At 35.8% G+C, this 25499-nt stretch overlaps 1 protein-coding gene across 1 annotated transcript in view; it reads left to right on the top strand.

The window, feature by feature from the left end:
• Positions 1-24801, top strand: part of smpx.L (small muscle protein X-linked L homeolog) — a 42861-nt gene extending 18060 nt beyond the window's left edge. Inside the window, 3 exon segments of the mRNA NM_001086252.1 lie at positions 6299-6385; positions 14248-14410; positions 24606-24801. Coding sequence (NP_001079721.1) covers positions 6299-6385; positions 14248-14397 — 237 coding nt within the window. The 3' untranslated portion in view covers positions 14398-14410; positions 24606-24801.
• The last annotated feature ends 698 nt before the right edge of the window (positions 24802-25499 follow it).

Genomic DNA, 25499 nt, shown 5'->3' with positions numbered 1-25499 from the left:
ATCTTACTTTGGATCAAGTACAAGCTACTGTTTTATTATTACAGATATATTTGGATAAAATGGGAGACGCTTTTTCGTAATAGGAGCTTTCTGAATAACGGGTTTGAGGACATAGTATCCGATACCTATATAGAATATACTACACCAAGGTTAAGCAACTTATGACCCTCCCACTTAGGACTGTAGCCACAGACTGCACTTTACTAGCATGAATTTTACTAGTGATTACTTCTTGGTACAGTTCCTAGTAAGCTCCTAAAACTAATTCAATGATTACTTAAACTTCATTTTAAACGAACCTTTCAAATGAATATATACGTGTCTTATAAGATTAATGTAGTGTTTAGATAACATAATCAGGCAACTACTAAGAATTACCCCTAGTTACCCAGCATAGTTTACAAGTATTAAAGCTTATATGACTTTTCCCTGAAAGTTTTGTACAGCAGGATTGAGCTAAAGAGAGAAATAGGAAATCTGTTATGTTTCGGATCCAACAAGATTATTTGATCCAAGTCAATTGCACCAGTGCAGTGCAATACAAGTTTAGTTAAAACCTCTACTATTACTTTTTTTCCCTGAAAAGTAATAGTAAAAAAAAAACTCAAATTTTTCAAGAACAAACAACTCGTCCTTTAGGGGCAGATTTATTAAGGATCTGTGTTTTCTGTGAAAATTCGTGTTTTCAAGGTTTTTTTTTGTCAGAAATCAATTTTCGGGTTAAAAAAAACTAGAATATTAGAGTTTAAAAAAACCCTCGAGATCTATCATACCCTGACCCTGGAAACAGTTTGAATCCAAAAATACACCATCTAAAAGCTGTCAAGGTCTCGTAGACATCAATGGCAGAGGTCCCTTGAGCCATTTGAGGATGTTAATAGCCTTAATGATGTACAAGTTTTTTGGATGGTTTTGCCGAAGACTCAATTCGAGTGAGTTTTTTCCCACTGAAAACTCGTTTATTTGAGTTTTCAGGTAATTCACCCTGAAATTGCTAATTTGAGTTTTTTTCCATTCTACTTTTTTCTTAAAATATAAAACAATTCACGTTGTGAGTTCATTCGAGGTACAGGTATGGGACCTGTTATCCAGAATGCTCGGGACCTGGGTTTTTTTGGATAACGGATCTTTCCATAATTTGGATCTTCATACCTTAAGTCTACTAGAAAATCTCGTAAATATCAAATAAACCCAATAGGCTGGTTTTGCTTCCAATAAGGATTAATTATATCTTAGTTTGGATCAAATACAAGGTACTGTTTTATTATTACAGAGAAAAAGGAAATCATTTTTAAAAATCTGGATTATTTGGATAAAATGGAGTCTATGGGAGATGGCCTTTCTGTAATTCTGAGCTTTCTGGGTTTCCTAATAACGGATTCCATATCTGTATAAAAAAACTCTAAAATTTGACCTTTTATAAATAACCCCCTTAATATATAACCTCCTATAGTTTGATTGAGTATTTTTTTATAAACTGTGACGCAGAACCCTACTGTGGTTAATAAATGAAGCTGCAGTTTAACACTTATATTATCCATCTCGTTCCTAAAGAAACGCATATCTTTCAGCAGATACAATATGACATAATGTGAATAATATTAGTAAGAAGTGCTTAGTTACACGGCCGTGGATTTGCTGTACCTTACTAGTAGGCTGTATCATACTTCATGTCACTATCAATCATCAGCAGGTTTTAGCTCAGAATAAACATGGACTGTGTAATAATTATATTTATCTCCTGTAACCTTTTCAGTGTCCGAGGTGCCTCCCATAACTTGAGCTTCACATATTAATGAGTTTCCTTAATTTCTTGAATGAAACATAATAAATAAATTTATGTAATGCAAGTTTTCATAAATTTTTTATCAAAGTCACATTCTGGATTACTGTACAGAACATGGGTTACCTAACAGGTTTCTTATACTTTAAAGGGATATTGAGCAAATTAGCAGTTGTTTTATGCTTTATGGCGGTAACATATTTAATTTAAACAAAAAAAAAAAACATGATAATAGGGGAAATCCTGCACGATTGATGCCAGAAAATGTGAGGGGGTTAAAGAACCTGCTTCTATTTTCTGACATCATTATATAAGAACTGTAGCTTCAATTGATATATAAATCTCTCCCTAAGGATATGGATTCAGTTTGGCTGAACACCAAGGATCCCTAGTTTGATGTATTGTCCCCTCACTGATCTTGTGATATCCTGTAGCCTAATTAGTGCTCCTGAAGTCCTGGAACAGTTGTCTCCTGGGATGAGATGAAATGTTTTAATAGCACAGTTGCACAGAATCTTTCCGCCAGTGACTCTTTATTCATAGCATTGCCATATATATCTTTTCTATAAATAACTAGTCAGTGCTTATTGAAGGGCACCAGGCCCGGACTGGCAATCTGTGAGTTCTGGCAAATGCTGGAGGGGCTGCTGTAAGTTGCCACAGACAGGCATTATTTATTGGGCTGGTTGGGGCCTACTTTGGCCTCTGTGTACTTGGAATGCCAGGGCCTATTGGGAATCCCAGTCCGGACCTGAAGGGCACATATGAATTCTTATTCTGCAGAATATTTTACTAACCATCATGGGAACCATGTTTTTCTCCGTAGAAAATAAAATATGAACAATTGGCAACACTTGCCTCAATCTTGCAAGCATTAAAAATGCAATGCATTCTCCCCATATGTAATAAAAGGCACTACATTTGCCCAGGAGCAGTAACCCATAGCAACCAATAAGATGTTTGCTTTAAACAGGTGACCAATAAATGCTTCCTGCTGATTGGTTGCTATGGGTTACTGCTCCTGGGCAAATGAAGTTCCTTTTATTACATAATCCCAATCATTAACCAAATAAAGTTCTGCCTATGCTGCTAATGAAAGGTTATGATATACCGATTTGCTCAGAAAGTTTCTGTTTTTGACTCTTTCTCTATTATCGCTATAAATCTCTATATTATATCATCTATAATATTAGGTCCTACCATCTCACATGCTAGGCCAAGCCCCCTGCTTTTTTGTAGAAGTAAAAGATGGTTAGAGGAGTTGATAAGGAGGAGTTGAGCAGGCAGTTATAAAACAATGGAGTATTTGGCAAATCTGAAACTCTCAGGTACAAACTTTGCCCAATTGCATTTAAAGGGCATGTAAAGGCAAAAAAATAAAATCCCATTTTTACTTTCTTTAATGAAAAAGAAACCTATTGACTTATATGCAACCTCAACAGGTCTGAGATGCCGGATTTTCTGATTCGGACTTTTCCATCCTCAGGGTTTAATAAATTCCCGAAAAATTGTGATTTTTTTTAAAAGTCCGATTGAAAAAAAAATCACGAATTTTTCGTGATTTTTGCATTTGGAGTTTAGTATATAACCCCCTTAGTCTGTTATAAAATGGCCAATTCTAAGCAACTTTTGAATTGGCCTTCATTTGTTCTTTCTTATTAGGGATGCACCGGATCCACTATTTGAGATTCGGCTGAATCCCCAAATCCTTGGTGAAAGATTTGGCCGAATACCAAACCAAATCCGAATCCTAATTTGCATATGCAAATTAGAGACAGGAAAGGAAAAAGTGTAACAAATTCTTCTTTTGTGATGAAATGTCACGTGATTTCCCTACCCGCCTTTAATTTACATATGCAAATTAGGATTTGGATTCGGTTCGGCCAGGCACAAGGATTCGGCTGAATCCGAATCCCGCTGAAAAAGGCCGAATCCTGGATTCGGTGCATCCCTATTTCTTATATATTTGAATTATTTGCCTTCTTCGTGTGACTCTTTTCAGCATTCAAATGGGGGTCACTGACTCCATCTAAAAACAAATGCTCTGCAAGGCTACAGATTTGTTCTTATTGCTACTTTTTATTACTCATCTTTCTATTCAGGCTCTCTCCTATTCATATTCCATATCCTATTCATATTCCAGTCTCTTATTCAAATCAATGCATGGTTGCTAGGGTAATTTGGACCACTGAAACTGCAAACTGGAGAACAAAAAGCTAAATTACCCAAAAACCACAAATAATAAAAAACTAAAACCAATTGCAAATTGTCTCAGAATATCACTCATACATTGAATGCATAATTCTGAGATTCTTACCCCCATATGTAATATAAGGCGCTAAGCTTGCCCAGGAGCAGTTACTTATAGCAACCAATAAGATGTTTGCAGTAAATTCCTACCTTCTGATTGGTTGCTATGGTTTACTGCCCCTGGGCAAACTTAGTGCCTTTTATTACATAAGCTATTTTACTTTATGTCCTAGTGTTTTAGCTTCATGGCTATTAAATGAAGGTTTTATATTGATTAGCAGAGTCAATTTGTGTTCATTAACTTATTTAATCTTCTTGTTGAATGTACCCCAGAATCAAGTACTAGCAGCCAGTGTTGGACTGGCCCACCGGGATATCAGGAAAACTCCCGGTGGGCCAAGGTGTCAGGGGGCCCTCATGCTGCTAAACTTTTGGCCTATTTCATGGCCATTCCCTATTTTTAAGAGAAAAAAGAGGCGAAATAGATGGAGTAATTGATTATAGTATGTAAAGAAAAGAGACTAGGAGAATAAAGATTGATTGAGGAGAGGGAGAATATTAGTACTGAGAGTGGGCCACTGGTCTAAGGTTTTATGGTGGGCCCCTGGTCTAAGGTTTTTGGGTGGGCCTCTGGTGTCCCAGTCTGACACTGCTAGCAGCCATTCTAATCAGCCGGGGTGCCTTGGCAAATGGCCAACAAACAGTGTTTCCCTATTATACACAATCTTTGCTTCCATATACCAACGAGTAATGGCAGTACAGAAATGTCATTTGTCGCCAGTGTATGAAGACAATTTTACATCTAGAGATTTAATAGCACAGCTGAATGCATTCCTGCTACTAGCTGTATCTATTCATGGTAGCATAAACGATGGCATTCTTTATCGGCATTTAAATTATCTGAAGAATGAAAACAGTGAGAGTAGTTTGACTTGTTTCTATAGAGCCAGACATTTTTTATTTCTAACTTTCAGTGGGGGCATGCAGAAACAATGGCGACAGCAAAGTCTTGTTCGCGTGTCACACGGCAGGTAGAATAACATTTTGTGATTGGTGTGGGGTCTGTGATGTGCAGTGGTATGATGAAATATAAAACCTTTCTCACACACGCCACAGTTCAGCTTTAAATTAACTTTTAGTATCCTGTAGAGAGTGATATTCTGAGACAATTTGCAATTGGTTTTTATTTTTTATTGTTTGTGTTTTTTTGAGTTTCAGTTTCGCTTTTTATTCAGCAGCTCTCCAGCTTGTAATTTCAGCAATCTTGTTGCTAGGGTCCAAATTATCCTACCCACCATGCATTGATTTAAATAAGAGGCTGAAATATAAACAGCATAGGGCCTGAATAGAAAGACCAGTAATAAAAAGTAATAATAACAATACATTTGTAGCCTTACAGAGCATTTGTAATTAGATGGGGTCAGTGACCCGCATTTGAAAGTTGCCCTTTTCAGCAGGATTTGGATTCGGTTGAATCCAAGCACCTGGCCAAACTGAATGCGAATCATTAAAATCACGTGATTTTTATGTCACACAATCAAGGAAGTAGAACACTTTTTAACCCTTCCTGGTGCTAATTTGCTTATGCCAATGAGGACTTGGTTTGGGATTTGGCGGAACCTTTCATGAAGGATTTGGGATTCGGCTGAATGCCAAAATAGTCGATTTGGTGCATCTCTATCATAAACCTGCCACAGCAGCTCTGATTGGTCTAAATATAGCTGGACTTCAATTATGGTGGGAACTGTTGTCCAGAAACCTTGTAGTTGCATCCACAGGTACATTATGGGGCACATTTACTTAGCTTGAGCGAAGGAATTGAAGAAAAAATACTTCGAATTTCGAATGTTTTTTTTGGCTACTTCGACCATCGAATTGGCTACCCTAGATATCTAACCCTAAGTAAATGTGCCCCTATGTATTTTAGTGAGATGTAGACAAGATATCAGGGCTGTATTTCTACAGAAACACTGCTTGACATAACTCTTAAAGCCAATGGCCCAGTCATTATATGATAATCCTGCAATTACTGTATCTTGGAGTAATGGTCACATTTTATAGAGTTTCCCACATAAAGGGGAACAATTCTTAAAACGTACTCTTTTCTGTCTTCCCACTTCCCAATTAGGCAGCCCAAATGTAATTCCTGTAAAAATGTTACAGTAATTGAAATGCCTATATCATTTCCAGACTGTTATTTGTAGCTGGCTTTAAATGTGTTAAATGTAAACTAATTGCTGATACTTTTCATTTCTAAAAAAAAAGGCTAATATCAATATTCCTATGGGGGCATTTCGACCTGGTGCTGGCCAGCCACCCAAAAGAAAAGAATTTTCAACTGAAGAAGAGCAGGTGAGAACCCTTTCTATTTACAGTATGTAGAAATGTAGGTATTATAAATAGACTCAGGGCTGAATTTGGAACCGGGAAAAGGACCCTGAGCTATGAAGGAGCATTGAGGTTCCAATCTGGGGGGGGGGATCGGCCTATAATCAAAGATGCCAACGTGTGACCTTTCACCTGTTGTGAATCTATTGTGAATTCAGCTCTTCCTGGCAGATGGACATCCCTTATGTATATTCTGACAACACCTAACAATTGTTACAAAACATATTTGGAAGTTCTAAATTTTTTAAGGGCTACTCAGGGCCCTCTCAGTCCACTCTAATTATGGTCATAAAAGGAAAGGGCTTTCAAGTTAACATCTAACTGAACAATAAATGTTGCCATTAACTTCAATGCCATTGCTGTAGATATTATAATCTATCTATAGGGTTAAAGCATTAAAAGGAGACGTTCACTTTTACAATAACTTTCAATAATGTTCTAGTTGTAGCTACTTTTCAATTTGCCATCGATTCTATTATATTGTCATGGTTTTATTTAATGCATTGCTTTCCTATTCTTTCTAGCTGCAGACGTAAAATGTTATTTAGTTACTTTTTTTTTTAAACTTTTTACTTATTCTTCTTTCAATTCATATTCCCTTCTGACTATCACACCTTATCTGGCTGGTAATGTACGGATGCACCTAATCCACTATTTTGGGATTCTGCTGAACCCCAGAAACCTTTTTGAAAGATTCTGCTGAATACTGAACCAGGCAGGCACAATGATTCGGCCGAATCTGAATCCTGACGAAAAAGGCAGAATACGACCTAAATCCTGGATTTGGTGCATCCCCAGCTATAGGAAAAGTAAGACCAAACAACCAGGTCATTTACATGCCAATATTAGAAGTGTCATCCTCCTTGGTGTGATTTCCAGAAGAGTTTTAGCAACACCTATCGCACAACACAGCCATACACAGTTAAGCCTGGAACATGGTTTAAAAATTAACGAGATTTACAGAAACTAGAGAAGGATTTACATCTTTTCAAATGGAGAATAAAAAAAGTTATTTTATTGTAACACCACCACAATCATCTGTACAGTGGCCTAACTAGATGGTACTGGGCCCCACAGCAAATACATTTTAAGGGCCTCCAACATATCCAGATGTTGTCCTTTTTTTTACTAATATTTGTTGAAATTGCTCATTATATAGGGTCTCATGGTGCCTCTATACCTCCTGGTCACCTCTGTAGTTACGCCCCTGCCTCTTTATCTATTTTACAAACTGCCTCAAAAGCAAAAGTTGATCAAACTCAGAGATAGGGCAGTCCATTGTAGGCCAAACCTGCTTACGGTACTTCTTATATAATTATAAATTCAACCCTAAATCTTTCAGTTCGAGAAATACAAAGGAAAATTAAAAAAAAAAAAAAAACATTAGGAAATGATTGTCTCTACCAGTCATAATTTGATTTAAATTCTGTATTCGACATGAGAACATGACAGAAAGTAAACTGCATTTCCAGTTGATGCCACAGGGTGACAGTGTTGCCTCAGCCAGAAACCTCTGATGTAAGACTACATGGAATATTTATACAAATTCCTCAGAGAGCTGAACCAGGCCATGTTCCAGTGGGAATCGCACTGAATTCTATTCTTATGTAAATTAGGTTATTGCTAAAGTTCTTTTAGGGGGAAAAAATCTAATTTACCTTTGAGTATATGCTTTTAGAAATAATTTCTTCCCGGTGATTTTCCTGACAACTATGTCGTTGTGAAGGTATTGCTATTAAAGTAATTTTATTACGGCTGGAATAGATTTGATTTAAGGACCTCTAAGCCTAACACACTGTCTGAGAGTTTTAATGACGGAGAATGTGTTAACATACCTACTGGAGAGCTTCTATATTGAGAGATGTTAAAGCAGCAAGTACTGCATACACAGAGACTATATTAAAGGTTTGCCTGCTATATGATTTCTCTGTGCAAAATGCAGCACCCTATATTGCCCTTTACCATCTTGCATCGCTGGAATTGTGAAAATGTCAGTACTGGCAATTTTTATGCACCAATAGAAATAAGTGGCGATTTTTGCTTTTTTTCTTCCATACATTTGTAGGCAATAGACCTATATAATTATTGTACTTGTTGACAAAAATGGAATCCACCAGCAGGAACGGCCAGCAAGGTACAGGTATAGGACCTGTTATCCAGAATGTGAATCTTCATACCTTAAAGTGGACCTGTCACACACACATAAAAAGCTGTATAATAAGTCCTTGTCAAATTCTTTTTTCTGTTAAAGTGTTTATAGCTGTTGTAAACTCATTTAAAAATCTCAGCTGTCAATCAAATATTGTCTGCCCCTCCTCTATGCCGCATAGAGGCGGGGCAGACAATTACTTTCACTTTCCATTCAGCACTTCCTAGATGTCACTGCTCTCCACACATTCCCCCATTTCTCTTAACCATATAATTGTGTAACCAGGGCATGGGGATGGACATCAGGTCCCCCATTCTGGTGCACAAACAAGATTCTGAGATAATGCAAGGCTTGCATTAATAACAGTGTCCACAAAATGGCTCCTGCCTACTTGCTGTAATTATGAATTCCCAGACTGATAAAAACAAGATTCAGATAATTTATACAGTGTAATTAAAGTTAATTTTGCTTGACTAACATGATAAAATAGGATTTGGAATAATTTTTTGTTGGTGACGGCTCCCCTTTAAGTCTCCTAGAAAATCATTTAAAAATTAAATAAACCTCATAGGCTGATTTTATATCTTAGTTTGGATCAAATACACGGTACTGTATTATTATTATTACAGAGAAAAGGGAATTCATTTTGAAAAATTTGGATTATTTGGAAATATAATTAGTCAAAGGGAGACGGCCTTCCCGTAATTTGTCACTTTCTAGATAATGGGTTTCTGGATAATGGATCCCATACCTGTATTGTCCTGTTTTAAAAGGGGTATAGATAAATGAGAGGAGAGGGAAATTCTTCCCCTTTACAAAGCAGTGGTAAGGCCCCATGTAGAAAGTCCAAATAGCAGCCAAGCTGATAAAAGTTATGAGGGAAGGGTTTTATCCCTGCATTATTCACCATTAGATCCTTCAATCGCAGGTGAAGGCATACTTCATTTAGAGGAAAGGAGAGGAAAAATCTTAAGTGGTAGTTTACCTTTAAATTAACTTTTAGTATGATGAAATTCTAAGACAGTTTGCATTTGGTCTTCATGTTTTATCTTTTATGGTTTTTCAGTTTTTTGTTCAGCAGCTCTCCAGTTTGGTATTTCAGCAGCCACATGGTTGCTAGGGTTTTATTTACCCTAGCAACCAGGCAGACATTTGAATGAGATCCTGGAATATATATAGGACAACTAGGATCAACTATGTGCTAAGAATGAATTGCAATAATTTAGGGGCCTCTTTATTACGCTGTGTAAAAAGTGGAGTGAAACATTACCAATGATGTTGCTCATAGCAAACAATCAGATATTTGCTTTAGTTTTCTAACTCTTGAAATCTAATTGCTGATTGGTTGTTCAGGGCAATATCACAGGTAAACAGGTAATGTTTCACTCCACTTTTTACACAGTATAATAAATAGGCCCCTAAATTATTGCAATTCATTCTTGGCACAGAGTTGACCCAGGGACTAGTGCAGTTGCCCTCTTGGACTCAGGATTTCACCAGGGGTGTAACTACAGAGGAAGCAGACCCTGCAGTTGCAGGGGGGGGGTAGGATTGTAGGGGGCAACGTAAAGCTCTAATGAATACTTTCAATATTAGGTAAACTAATAAATTAATGAATACTTTCAATATTAGGTATTTCAATTTTGGTAGAAAAATAAGTTAATTAATAAATTAATTAATAATGCAGATATTTTGTTTAATAAGAAAGGCTGAAAAATCCCATTTGGGAGTTAGACCTCTGAACACAAGTAATGCAAGTAAACATTCCCACTCACTTAGGTTATAGGTTGTCTTAAATAAAGCATCAAGCACAGAGTGAAGGAAAAACATATCTGTGTCTGTTTGTAAATCTATATATATATATATATATATATATATATATATATATATATATATATATATATATATATATATATATTGGATCATTTAAGAGCACTCACGGGTGTTGTGAAGAATACTTTTTATTGGAGTGTTACAATCTACCCCACATCAACGCGTTTCGGTTCTCTCTGAACCGTCGTCAGGATGAACCGAACAGAAACGCGTTGATATGGGGTAGATTGTAACACTCCAATAAAAAGTATTCTTCACAACACCCGTGAGTGCTCTTAAATGATCCAATATGCTAATTTCTGAAGTAGCACCCGGGGCCTGACGTTCTGAGGGTGAGTGCCGGTTCTACTACTTGATATATATATATATATATATATATATATATATATATATATATATATATATATATATATATATATATATAGAAAAATGGCAAAAAAGGACCAGCACTCCGTGTTCCAAGAAAGTCAAAATGGTTTATTCAAAACTCACAGTGTCTCCAACGTTTCGACCCTCTTTGGGGTCTTTATCAAGGATAAAGTGCTGTGTTTTACAAATCTTTAAAAGGGCGTCACTTGTGGAGGGTTTGTGGGTATTTAAAGATTTGTAAAACACAGCACTTTATCCTTGATAAAGACCCCAAAGAGGGTCGAAACGTTGGAGACACTGTGAGTTTTGAATAAACCATTTTGACTTTCTTGGAACACGGAGTGCTGGTCCTTTTTTGCCATTTTTCTATATAACCATATTTGGCCATGCACCCGGCATAAAAACGCATGTGAAGGAGTGCGGGTATTTTTCTATAATCCTGCTATATATATATATATATATATATATATATATATATATATATATATATATATATATATATATATATATATATATATTTATACATAGATAGATATATGACACGTTTAATACTGATTTTCTATTGTTAAGTGTCACTTTTACAAAACGCAAAAAAGAGAAACAAAAGCACATTGCAAGCTTTGTCAGCTTCAGGGTTTAGTGACTTGTTTACCTTTAAATGATCTTTTAGTATGTTATAGAATGGCCAATTCTAAGCAACTTTTCAATTGTTCTACGTTATTTCTTTTTTATATAGTTTTTTAATTATTTGCCTTCTTCTTCTGACTCTTTCCATCTTTCAAATAGGGGTCACTGACCCAATCTAAAGAACAAATGCTCTGTAAGACTACACATGTATTGTTATTGTTACTTATTATTAATCATCTTTCTGTTTAGACCCTCTCCTATTCAAATTCCAATCTCTTATTCAAATCAGTGCATGGCTTTTAGGGTTATTTGTACCCTAGTTACCAGATTGCTGACATTGCAAACTGGAGAGCTGCTGAATAAAAAGCTAAACAACTAAAAGAAATACAAATAATAAAAAATAAAAAACAATTGCAATTTGTCTCAGAATATTACTCTCTACATCATACTAAAAGTTTAAAGGTGAATCACTTTAAATCATATGTTCTCAAACCTCTGCCACAAAATGATCATGTGTATGTATATTGATGACCACAAATCGTAGGGGGTAATGCTAATAATAGCAATTTATCGGATGTTTCCTTTTGGAACAGGTAACCAGGTAAATTATATCTACTGGTTGGTTGCTATGGGTTACTAGAACTTTGTGACTTTTATTACATTGCCCTATAAGGGTAAGCTCAAGGCTATATTAACACCACAAATTTCAAAATTGTTTGCATGTGTCAGATTTGTTAACCTAAATTCAGTCCTAATTAGTCATAAAGTATAAGGGAAAATTGTGTAGTGTAAATGACATCCAGCAAGATGGATGTACAGCCCATTTTACAGTGGGATTGTATTATTGCTGCAATAAAGCAATTGTATCAGTATGATTGCTTGGTGCCACCATGTTCATATAGTACTGGTATATCTGTTATCCAGAAATCTCTGAATTATGATTCATCGTTATTAAAGGCAAAACAATCCTATTGGGTTTTAATAATGTTTAAATGATTTTTGAGCAGACTTCAGGTATGGAGATCCAAATTATGGAATGATTCCTTATGCAGAAAATCCCAGGTCCCGAGCATTCTGGATAACAGGTCCCATAACTGTATAATTATGCACGATTGAATATGTACGATCTTTTCAATATAACCTGGTATTACTGGCTATAGGTTATATACAGGACGTATTAGTCCACTATGCACTTGCTCCTTATTTTGCCAGGCTTTTGAAAGTCCCTGTACTGCAGCACAATAGGGAGAGTGATGCCTCTAATACAGCCTGAAACATCAATGTAATCCAAGTAAATATATTTCCCCCTGGGTCAGGATTTGAATATAATTATCTACCAGCACCTATGTTTATCCCGTTGTTCTTTATCTTGCTGGGATGATAATTAGAGCTAGAGTCTTACAATAGTAGAAACGTGGAAAATATATATATAGAGGCTCCATATTCAAGGGGTTTAAATTTCCTGAACATTTTTGACCCTGGGGGAATTACAACAAAAGAACCAAATCAATGAAGAACCACAAATTGATCTCTGGTTCTTGGAATTTAAGCTACCACTAACATACATTCTAGGGATAGAACTATTTTCATCCTAAAGATACACACAAAAATATAACATATGAATATATATATATATATATATATATATATATATATATATATATATATATATATATATATATATATATATATATATACACACACACACACAGTATTATAGTCAATAGTAAACAGCCACACTCAAATCCGGACTTCCACTAGTATATGCGGGTGCAGGGTCAAATATGTTGCACATAGATTTATTGGAAAGACCCACACTCCAATTAGTAGTTAATTCAACAAAATCTTTATCACTAAATAAAGATTTTGTTTAATTAACTACAAATTGGAGTGCGGGTCTTTCCAATATATATATATATATATATATATATATATATATATATATATATATATATATATTTATATATATATATAAAAATCGAATGACAAAGGCCACAGTGAGGGTCGAAACGTCGATCTGTGCAATAATAAATTATTACTTTTTTTGCAAGACCCTGTTGTGCAACAGCTTTCATTCGATTTTTATACATATATTCTGTTAGCACCAGGGCAACAAACCCAGATAAGTGAGTGCAGGAGGCGTTCTACAATTTTTATGTATATATATATATATATATATATATATATATATATATATATATATATATATATAGACAAATACAAGATTCCTCTGCACTCAACCCATTATCAATATATTTAAGACAGCGACATTTTGTGCATACTGCTACTGAAAAATGCCTTACCCTTTAAACAAAACGGGGATTGTTTGTCCATATATTGCAATATATTTAAGCTGGCCAACTACGTCAAAGTCATCCCATATCTGGCCAGTCCTACGCTTAATTTTCATCTGATTCATTAAGAATTCTATGGTTTAATTATACATTTTATAAAAGGGACGAATACGTTTTACCTGCAACTTACTAGCTGCTTTCAAAGTAAAACTCCCAAACTTGGCTGCCCTTTTATTAGACACCAGTGGGATCACCTGACTATAGTTGGAGGGGGTGGGAGCTACAACATGGAGCTGGTCACTGCTCCTGTATAACTATAACAAACAAGGGAAAGTTGTGCTCACCACTAGTTTTTAAAATCATTAGGCGGGGGTGCAATGAGGGTGTGACCACAAAAAACATATAGACACCCCCGCCTAATGATTTTAAAAACTAGTGGTGAGCACAACTTTCCCCTGTTTGTTATAGTTATTGCAATATCTACAGTCATGTCTTCAAATAAATAAAAAGTTCTCTGTTCTCTGTCTCAACTATGTGTCCCTCATTTCTTATAGCATGTCCCAACGCCAGAATCTGAAGAAAAGAGTGAAGAAAAGAAACCTATTCCAGGAGCAGTAAAACTTCCAGGGCCGGCGTTCAACCTCTCAGAAATCCAGAATGTAAAAAGTGTACTTAAATTTGTACCAAAAGCAGAGGAACAATAGTTTTATATGAAAGGTAAGGTCATGGCACAACATTATTCATCCGTGTTATTATTATTTTAATCAAATTTGGATGTAGCCTTTGCTTTAGTTAAAGCTACATTCTGCAATTTTTGTAAGAATTTCTACTAACTATGACGAGAGTTGCCTCACTCCTGATTTTAGTCATGGTACAATAATTTGCAAGTTTTGAAAACACAAGGGGTTATGGAATAAAAGGTTCAAAGTTTGTTATAGGTTAAGCCACCTACAGCAGCCAATCAGCCAGTAACATTTATTGGTCACCTATATAAACACATCTTACTGGTTATTATTGGTTACTACACCTATGCAAACTTTTGCCTTTTATTCCTATAGGCATCCTATACTATATTTCATTTACTTTTGTACTGGCCGTGAAGTGGTTGGATGTGGGACATGACCCACCAAGGAAAATGTTTCCCACCTGCATCATAATGGACGGCCACTTGTGGCCTCCACACAAACATGTACCTTCTGCTCCAGATTACAGATAAAACTGTGGGAATTGGTTGTCCAAAATAGACTACCCCATTTTGCAAAGTGCCAAAGTAAGGAAATCCTTTGGGAAATCAAACCAATTTTAGCAACTTCCATCCTAAAGTTCAAGTAAAGATGGAGGTGGGTTGTAAAATGGAGTTACAGGTCATAAAGACGTTTTCTTTAGTTTCTTCCCCAGAGGAAGCACCCATAGCAACAACCAGCAATGGCTTTTGACCAATCTAGTATATTTCAAATAGTAATAGCGAATAGATCTCTGGAAAAGTGGGAAAAGCCTGCAAAAAACAAAACAAAACTCCCCTGATATAATACCATACAGATACAATGACGATAATACTCAATGAACTAAGTGACCTCATTCTTTAATATCCTTAAAATCAAACAAGGAAGTTGGAATTGCACCTTAATACACTAGACAAAAGTGTAAGGTGCACACTGGATATACTGTAGCTTGTGAAATATGCACATATAAGTCACTTCGGACTGATACAAAACCTCATTTCCAGGGCCAGTTACATTGGAATACTGAATGGGGCCGTTACTTACTAACCAGCATGGCTGTTTTTTGGTCCGGTGATGTCCTAGGCATTGGACCTCTTTACCCCCTCCACCTCTGCCACCAGATTTCATGGAAAACTGGCAGCAGGGGAAGAGGTTATTTTTTTTTTTTTTTTGAATAAAAGTTTTATTTTCCATATAGATATCCAAGGGCTGCCCTAGGCACAGACCCTCAAGTTCCTATATGGTTACCGTGCCCCTGCATACCAGATACTCATGTAAATAACGTCAGTTATCTCCTTAAGTATCTTGGGTCTTCCATATTTCATTAAGTCACCACATATCACTCCACACATAGTACAGGTATGGGATCCCTATTGATAATAAAACAGTACCTTGAACTTGAAGATAACTAAGCTGCATGAATCCATATTGGTAACAATTAGTCCGATTGGGTACATTTCATGTTTCATTTTTTTTGCCACACTAATATAATAGATCCCATACTTGTAACCATTTTTTATTCAATATGTCATATAGCAAAAAGAAAATATGCAAGGGTAAAACAGTCACTCAATTAAATCCCAGGTAATTACCAAAAACCTTGTGTAAAAAATATATTCCAAATACATATACATAGATGTATCAAGCTTTTTACTTTATAACTTACTTTGTATACAGAACAAGTATGAATATTTGAGACTAAATACACGGACAGGACTGCTTGTATTCAAGTATGGGACCTGTTATCCAGAATGCTCGGGACCTGGGGTTTTCCGGATAAGATCTTTCCTAATTTGGATCTTCATACCTTAAGTCTACTAGAAAATCATTTAAACATTAAATAAACCCAATAGGCTGGTTTTGCTTCCAATAAGGATTAATTATATCTTAGTTGGGATCAAGTACAAGGTACTGTTTTATTATTACAGAGAAAAGGGATCCTTTAGAAAAATTATTTGGATCATTTGGATAAAATGGAGTCTTTGGGAGACAGGCATCCTGTAATTCCAGGATTTCTGGATATCGAGTTTCAGAATAACGCATCCCGAGAGCGAGATATTAAACTCATCATTTATTTAATTTTATTCCATATAAACACACGCCTTGCCCCCAGGTACGTGCCATTTACATGTACCATGTATTCCTATGCCCTTTATTTGCCTTTCTCTTTCTTAATAATAGCAAATATCCAAGTACAGGTATGGGACCTGTTATCCAGAATGCTCAGGACCTGGGGTTTTCTAGATAAGGATGTTTCCATAATGTGGATCTCCATACTACTAAAAAATCTTAATCTTAATTAAACCCAATAGGATTGTTCTATTTTCAATAAGGATCAATTATGTCTTAGTTGGAATTAAGTACAAGGTCCTATTTTATTATTATAGGCATAAAGGAAATCATTTTTAAAATATCGATTTTCTTAAAATGCACTCTAGAGGAGATGGCCTTTCTGGATAATGAGTTTCTGGTTAACGGGTTCCATACCTATAGATGTAATGGGTTACTGTGCAGCACAAAGTTGCACTGGTATTATTACATGGAAATAAATAAATGACTGCATAGATCATTTTGCTTAAAGTGGTGCAATAAAGTGAACCAGTTAATACAGCTTTGTGAACTTGATAGGTTTACAAATTACGCAATTAAATTGAATCCATTAGCTATGCTGTATAATTGTAATAATTACCAGGTTGTACTTGTTATTACCTACAGCTTAAATCTTTTTAAGCAATAAGTAAGATTTTAATTATCATTTATTTCATTAAACCTAAAATAAAAGATTTGTGATTTGTAGTATACAGGATTGTTGTTTTAGAGGGAAAAGGTCAATTCAAAGGATTTTCAAGGGCAAAAAAACAGGTGTGTTCATAGCGTGACACTGATAACAAGATAGTCCTGTTATCTCTGTGATGGCACGTCGCTGGCAAGTACATCTTTCGTCAATGCCAGGCGCCTGACTTACTCTCACCCCATGGTGACATTACAGCTGCCGGATCATCCCTGAGAAGTGTGGCTGCTCATTTGTTTGTAAATAGTTTGTATTCAGAGCAGCATCAAGGAATCTGGTGATAAGGAAGGCACTAGCTTTCATTTATTTTGTACAGAAAACATTTGGAAAACTTGGGATGTTCTGCACTAGATTCCTTCACTTTGGGCAATATACAGTAAATTTGGTTTATAATGTAGAATACAGGTATGGGACTTGCTATAAAGAATGCTTGGGACCGAGTTTATCTGAATAACAGATCTTCTCACAATATGGATCTCCATACCTTTATGGGGTTATTTATTAAAGGTTGAGTTTGTGCATTATTCTACCTCGAATAAGCTCACAAACTTGAATCTTTGCTTATTTATGAAAAGATCAGAATGTAAATTTTTTTTTTCGAGTTTATAGGCTAAAAAACCTTGAATACCTTGAATATATTGAGTTTTTGAGTGCAAACCACAGAGCGTTTCCGAGCGTAAAACACCCAAAATTCATGAAGGTAAAAAACATCATCAAACATTTAAAGGGACCTCTGCCATTGACCTTTACATGAGTTCGACAGGTTTTAGCTGGAATATTTTCAGATTCGGACTTTTAGCAGCTGCGGGGCATAATAAATCTCGAAAAATGTGAGTTTTTTAGCGAAACTAGCCCTGAAAAACTTTTCGAGAAAACAGGCCTAGTCTTCTGGAAAGTCATGTAAACATTAAATAAACCCAATAGGCTGGTTTTTGCTTCCAATAAAAAAAAAATTATATCTTAGTTTGGACCAATTACAAGGTACTGTTTTATTGTTACCGAGAAATAGGAAATCACTTTTGATAATTTGGATTATTTGGATAAAATGGAGTCTATGGGAGATGGCCTTTCCGTAATTTTTAGCTTTCCGGATAATGGGTTTCTGGATAATGGATCCCATACCTGTAATACATAAAAAATACATAGAACAAAGTTTAAGGGGGTTGTATACTAAAATTCAAATTTATCTCTTTCCTTTATTAAACAAAGCTCGACCAAACTCCCATCCACAATTTTACCTTATTTATCAATAAAATGACTCGAAAAAGTCAGGTCAGGAAAACACTTGACAAAGTCACGTGAAAACCCGAATTGTACAAATTTTTCAGAATTTACTTGGTAATTGCTCTATTGTTTTGGATTATTGCATCAAAACCCCAAATTTTTAGGATTACTGGGCGAAACCCAGCCCAGACCACAATATCTTCAAACTGGGATAGGGACATCTGCCATTGACTTATACACGAGCTCGACTGCTTTGAGATGCCAGGTTTTCGGATTCAAGCTTTTTGTAGCAAATAACCCCCTGAGCATATCATGTCTCAATCAGGCATTTTATTAACATTTTGGCTTTAATGGGAGTTTAACATAAATCGATCAGATTATTACATATATATACATGTGAACCTAGAGGCAGAAAACACTTTCTTTTTGCAAATTAATTTTTTCTTAGAAAATGATTTTTCAGGCTTTGGTAAAACGACAACATACAGGTGTACGTGAGATAGGCCATTAGAAATGTTTGCATCTGGGTTCATCTATAATCTGGTGGTGCATGGTGCAGAGTGTATAGCTAGAAGGTACAAGGTAGCCCTTTCCATAGGTGTTCCCTACTTGCACATAGATGACTGATAAGGGGTTGGCAAGAAGTCACCTTTGTGCCCAGTTCAACGAATATAGTATTGCCTCTCAATGGCAGTGCTGTATTCATGCAGAAAGGACAGGAGTGTGGTGCTCAACAACAGGGCTGGGTGCAAAAGTGCAGAAAACATGGCAATAATAATAAACAACCCCTTACATGTTTCACCATAACAGCCATACAAACCTATTACATTAACTTATTAAACTTAACTACACTAAGGGGCAGATTTATCGAAGGTTGAGGTGAATTTTTGAATTGAAAAGATTCGAATTTCAAGCTATTTTTGTGTACTTCGACTAGGGAATAGTCCAAATTCGATTTGAATTTGCAAAAATTCGACTTCGACCATTCACCGTCTAAAAATCTGCCGAATTGCTGTTGTAGCCTATGGGGACCTCCCAGAACCTATTTGGAGTCAATTGGTGGACTTTGAAAAATCAAAGGTTTTTTTTAGGAAATACTTTGAATCGAATTCGATCGAATACGCTATTCCTTCGATTTGAACAATTCGATTTCGCCCAAAAACTAACCTATTCCAAAAAAAAACCTTCAACTTAATTTCAGTTGGTCTTTTTGAATTTTGAAGTTTTTTCAATTCGAAATTCGACCCTTGATAAATATGCCCCTTAATATTTACATGACTTTCCAGAAGACTAGGGCTGTTTTCTCGAAAAATCTGAATTCGGGCCCAATACGAACCTATTCGATCGAAATGGACCTATTCAACCCAAAAAAACTTGGTCTTTTTGAATTAGACTTTCGAAGTTTTTATTCAATTCGAAATTTGACCATTGATAAATCTACTTAATACAATGGCATCAATCACTTAATGCAGTTTCTTCAGTTTTGTAAATCTGTTTTTGGCCCTCCAGAATTAATTCCAGAAAAGGTGAAGACAGCAGAGTTTTATAACACCCACAACCTCCTAAATAAACGTACCGCTTAACCAGATAATTTAAGACTTTAATTGGCTCTAATTGAGCCATAGAGCACCAGATGAATATCCCGTGTGTTCTTGCCAAGGACTGGATTATAATTCTTACTATTTGCTGTTGGAGGACACAATAAAAAAACCCTGAGTGACAGAAGCCAAAGAGAGATTTGTGATAAATGGAACATTCATTAGCTGGACAAATGTTACAAGTGGATTAACTTGGGCTTCTGTAGTCAGCTGCTTTCTTTTCAATGCCTTTATTAATGACCTTGTAGCTGGCACTGAGTGTTTGTCAATGACACAACATTATGTGAGAAAATATGTTCAGAGCAAGATGTTTCTTATCAAGATTTAGGGGCTTATTAATGAAACGTTATTTTCTGATGCTTGTCCCCTCTGCTCCACTTCACACTTCCTTCTACCAAAAAGACATATGAATTAGCCACAATTAAATTATCTCTGTTGCCTGCTAATTAAACAAGGGTGCTGCTGGGACCACTCCATTGGCAAAGGGACAAGGTGTGGATAAAAACAAAAAATGTGGGCCCGTAGGACCCCTCTTTCTCAAATATTTTGAGTAATTCTGCTGCCTATTCAAAGCCAGGCTCCATATTATAAAAGGCTTGAAATTTGAAGGCTATCACAAACTAGAAATGTAGTCTTGTATCAAGTAATGTATTTTTTTGTTCCTTGTCTGGAAGCTGTTAGTATGCTCCCACTCCACTGGTTACATGTTGGGGGAAATAAGAGGGCACCACCTCTGCTGTGCATAATATAGGACATATGCTTTGGAATTCCCCTAAAATTCTTCTGTAGCATTTTGGAAATGATGCTCTTATTTCCTAAAGTTGACAAATATTCCTTATATTTTTGTAGCAAATCCTTATATGAAGACTACTTGTTCTCTTCCATTTCAGGCTGTTTTTTTGAGGGAGATGTTTAAATCTTGGTGGTATTTCAAGAAGCAGTGTAGCAGAGCAAAGATGACTTAGGTGCCAATGATGCTGCTTATCATCGACTCTGCTTTCACCCAATTGGGTTTGATTTGTAGGCAAGACTTACAATAATGTCTCATATATCTAGTGTGAGATGGAACTTAATAATGTTTTTGTAGAAGGATTGAGGTATGCTATCATCATTGAATTGTATGAGTGTTCCTATTCTGCTTGATATGGAAAAAAACCTGTATGGATATGTTTTTTTCAAGGACTCTTTCCAGAAACATTTATATAGGGTTGAAATGGGTTATTTGGTTAATTTTTAAAAACAAGAAGGTCATTAGTTTGAAGCTGTGTTTGTGGACTTGGAGCCCTCTGCAGGTCTTTAAAATCCATATTGTCTTGTAATATCCTTTCATTTTCAACATAGGATCTATTACACGTACACCCTCTCCTGTGAAATGGGTCCGAGGAAATTTAACATTTCCCAGAACAAAGGACAATTCCACTTAGTAGGTGGGCAATAGTTGGATGTGGAAGTTTTTCCTTGGAGACTCTGAGGCCTATTTATCAAAATTGGAATTTGTGTAGTTTTAGAGGTGTTTTCACCCTCAACTAAACCCACATTTTAAAAAAAATCTTTAATGTCTACTTGTTTATTCAAATATTCAAATATAAAAAGCACGAATGAATAAAAATGTGGAACAAACCTGAATAAGAATAATAAAACCTTGAAATCCTTATTTTTGTAAGAATTTCCACCAGAAAACATCCAAAAGCTCAAAGCAGAGAAAGATTTATCAATTTACAAAGGACAGCTCCCATTGACTTCTGATTTTCACGTTTTTTTTCAGATTTTTCCATCTGATTTTCATGATTTTTTAGAATTTTCATCCGAAAACTCAGTCAGTTAAACTTCATGAATGAACCTTTTTTCTTTTCAGAATTCTTTTCTGTAATGAAAACTTCAAATGTTAGATGATTCTGGAGACTAGAAGCTAAACTACATGAAAGGGAGGCCAATGCCTTGAGTTCATTTTTGCTGATCTTTCTCGTCATTTAAAAAAATTGTTCCTCATTATTCAGCTAGTTGTTACTATTTGTTGACTGAAAAGATAGAAATGCTTTAAAAGGTGTTGTAAAATTAAAGCGCTTGTAAAGTCTAAAATAGAATAAGGGTAGAAATGCTGTATTTTGTATACTAAATATAAACATGAACTTACTGCACCACAAGCCTAATCAAACAAATAATTTATGCTTTCAAAGTTGGCTACAGGGGGTCACCATCTTGTAACTTTGTTAAATATCTTTGCAAGACTAAGACTGTGCACATGCTCAGTGTGGTCTGGGCTGCTTGAGTTCTGCATGGCTGAGAAGTAAGGCGGGGGCTCCCCCTGCTGTTCATAAGTATGATTGTTTTCCTGCTCAGCAGTTAGGGACCATCTGACAATTCCTATCCACATCAGTAAATGAAGGGAGAATTTCACTGCATACAGTCAGGTTTCTTATAAAAACGGTACACATTTATTAATTAAAGTATATTGGAGATAGGTGTATTTTGTATACTAAATATAAACATGTACTTACTGCACCACAAGCCTAATCAAACAAATAATTTATGCTTTCAAAGTTGGCTACAGGGGGTCACCATCTTGTAACTGTTAAATATCTTTGTAAGACTAAGACTGTGCACATGCTCAGTGTGGTCTGGGCTGCTTAGGGATCATCATAAACAAAGCTGCTTGAGTTCTGCATGGCTGGTAAGTAAGGCGGGGGCTCCCCCTGCTGTTCATAAGTATGATTGTTTTCCTGCTCAGCAGTTAGGGACCATCTGACAATTCCTATCCACAGCAGTAAATGAAGGAAGAATTTCACTGCATACAGTCAGGTTTCTTATAAAAACGGTACACATTAATTAATTAAAGTATATTGGAGATAGGTTTCTTTTTCATTAAAGAAAGTAAAAATGGGATTTTATTTTTTTGCCTTTACATGCCCTTTAAATTAACAGTATATTGTATCCAAGTGTTTCTTTTGATGTTCCATTTAGTTAGTATCGTGCATTTAACAGTGATCCCCGACCAGTAGCTCGTGAGCAACGTGTTGCTCACCAACTCCTTGGATGTTGCTCCCAGTGTCACCAAAGCAGGTGCTTATTTTTGAATTTTGAGTTTGTAGGCAACTATTGGTTGCATAAAAAACAGATGTACTGCAGAACAGAGCCTCCTATCACCAATCACAGCCATAACTGGAACTCTCAGGAGTTTTTTGCCTGCTTGTGTTGCTCTCAAACTAATTTTAATGAAAATGTGGCTCACGGGTAAATAAGGTTGGGGATCAATGATTTAAGGCAACCATTCACAGGTCAATCTGGAACACTGGACCAACCTATCAGCCCAGGGATGCAAGGGCCACTTTCAGTATTGTTTAGTCAGTTTTTCATGCATTATGGAATTCTAGATTATCTAGATTATCTGAGTAATTGTAAAGTAGAGGAACCAAAACCATAGTTGACAGCATGATGTTATGTTGTTACAGGAAAACAGCATATATTAAGCCAAAGAAAGCAGCTCATGAATTTTTAAGCATATACTGAAACAGGGAAATTAAAAATGGTGATATATCCCTTTATTCAGTTCATATTTCTTCCTGGGCTGAATGTGTCTCTTCTTTAGAAATTGAGGTCACATTAGATGAAACCTGTTCCATTTATTATTAATAATTGAATTATAATGCAGCCTAAGTACTTTCACTCCAAGGTGACCTTTCTTTTAACCCTGTAGATATTTCATTAATACATATATTATCTCTTACAATACATCAATGGTAGCTTTGAAAATTGTAATAAATCATGTATCAGTAACATGAGTCTGTGTTTGTAGCGCCACGGTATGTGTGACCTCGAGTCTTCATACAGGTCATAAGACCCATAGGCAGGAAACATTAGAAAAATGTCAAGTACAAAGACAATTAACTTTTTTAACCAGTATAACATACTTAGGGGGTTATTTACTGAACTCTGAATGCAAAAATCCCGAAAAATGTGATTATTTTTTTTTTTATAAAATCAGACTTTTAAAAAAAACACTAATTTTTTGGAATTTATGAAACCACGAGGATGGAAAAGTCAGAATATGAAAATCGAGTTTTCGGGTGAAAAATCCAAAAAAATCTGATGAAAAACCTGAAAAAAATCGGATGAAAAACCAGAAAAAATCGGATGAAAAATCCGAAAAAATCTCGAAAATCAGATTTTTTCCCGCAAAGCAAATTTTCAGGAAAATGTAATAATAATGTAATAATAATCTCCCAGGATGCACTTATAACTGTTAATATGCGACGCAGTACAGAAAAATTATTTGAACATCATTATTTGAGTTTACATCCCCTTTAAAGGAGAAGGAAAGTCGTTAACCACGTGGGAGGGACAAATGTTAGGCACCCCAAGTGATTGTATTGACTTACCTGAAACCCTGGGCTGGTGCTCCTAACAGCAGAAAACTGCACCAACCCAGGGTTATTCCAGTGAGCACCACGGAGCGATCCTCTTAAATGCCTAACATTTGGCACCCCCAAGTGGTTAACGACTTTCCTTCTCCTTTAAGAAAATGAAATAAAGTGTTTTTTACGACATCTCAATGTAACTATCTCTTTTTTGACCTGCAGATCTGGCAAGAATATCCAGAGAGAAGCCTCTATATGAAGAATGGAAACCAGCAAAATATTTTATACATTTGTATAAATACTGTATACTACCTAAATTCTTGCATATTGTAGGCAGCAAATACTTTGTACATATATATGCATTGTTCATAGACAAGATTTCCTAATAAAATAATATTAAGTATATTGACCCGTAAAAGAAACCAGCAATTTTTTAAAAAAAAAAAAAATTGTATTACTGAACACACAAGGGGACATTTATCCCAGGTCAATCACAAAATACACAGACTTTGATAGCATCTTTATTAATGGATTCAAGTGATTTGATCAATTTGAAAGGCCTCTGCAATCAACTCAAAGAATATTCAGCAAACAAAATTGTTATCCAGACTCGTCAAAAGATCAACTGGTCTGGGATGTGGAATCCCATAGAAGGCTATGGGCAATGATCACCTTTCTTCCTGTTAATTCAATAGATGTCGATATTTATCAACTGAGCCTTTCTTGGAACACTGACTTGTTATTAAGGATCACACTATTGGAAAAAACGAAGGTGGAGATATTCAACCAGAAAAAAAAAACAGCAGTAGTGATGGGCGAATTTGTTGGCGAAAAATTCATGAATTTCCTGCAAAATTATATTAATTGGTGAAAAATTAGCGAAATAAGAATTTTGACACCCGCCTCAATTTTGACGCCCGCCCCAATTCTGATGCTCACGTCAATTTTGCCGTCAGTGGCAAAACGTGGAAATTCGGTGCATATTCACGCCTGGCGAATTTATTCGCCCATCACTGAACAGCAGGCATTCCCAGATACCACGATAGGCAAAGTAAAGGAACTTCAGATTTTATTTCAGGCAAAAGGTGGAAAACACACAGCCTTACGTTTTTTGTG

This window comes from Xenopus laevis, chromosome 2L (genome assembly GCF_017654675.1).
Source record: "Xenopus laevis strain J_2021 chromosome 2L, Xenopus_laevis_v10.1, whole genome shotgun sequence".
Taxonomy (NCBI): domain Eukaryota; kingdom Metazoa; phylum Chordata; class Amphibia; order Anura; family Pipidae; genus Xenopus; species Xenopus laevis.
Note: the sequence above shows the minus strand (reverse complement) of the source record. Positions and strands in the feature narration are given on the sequence as shown.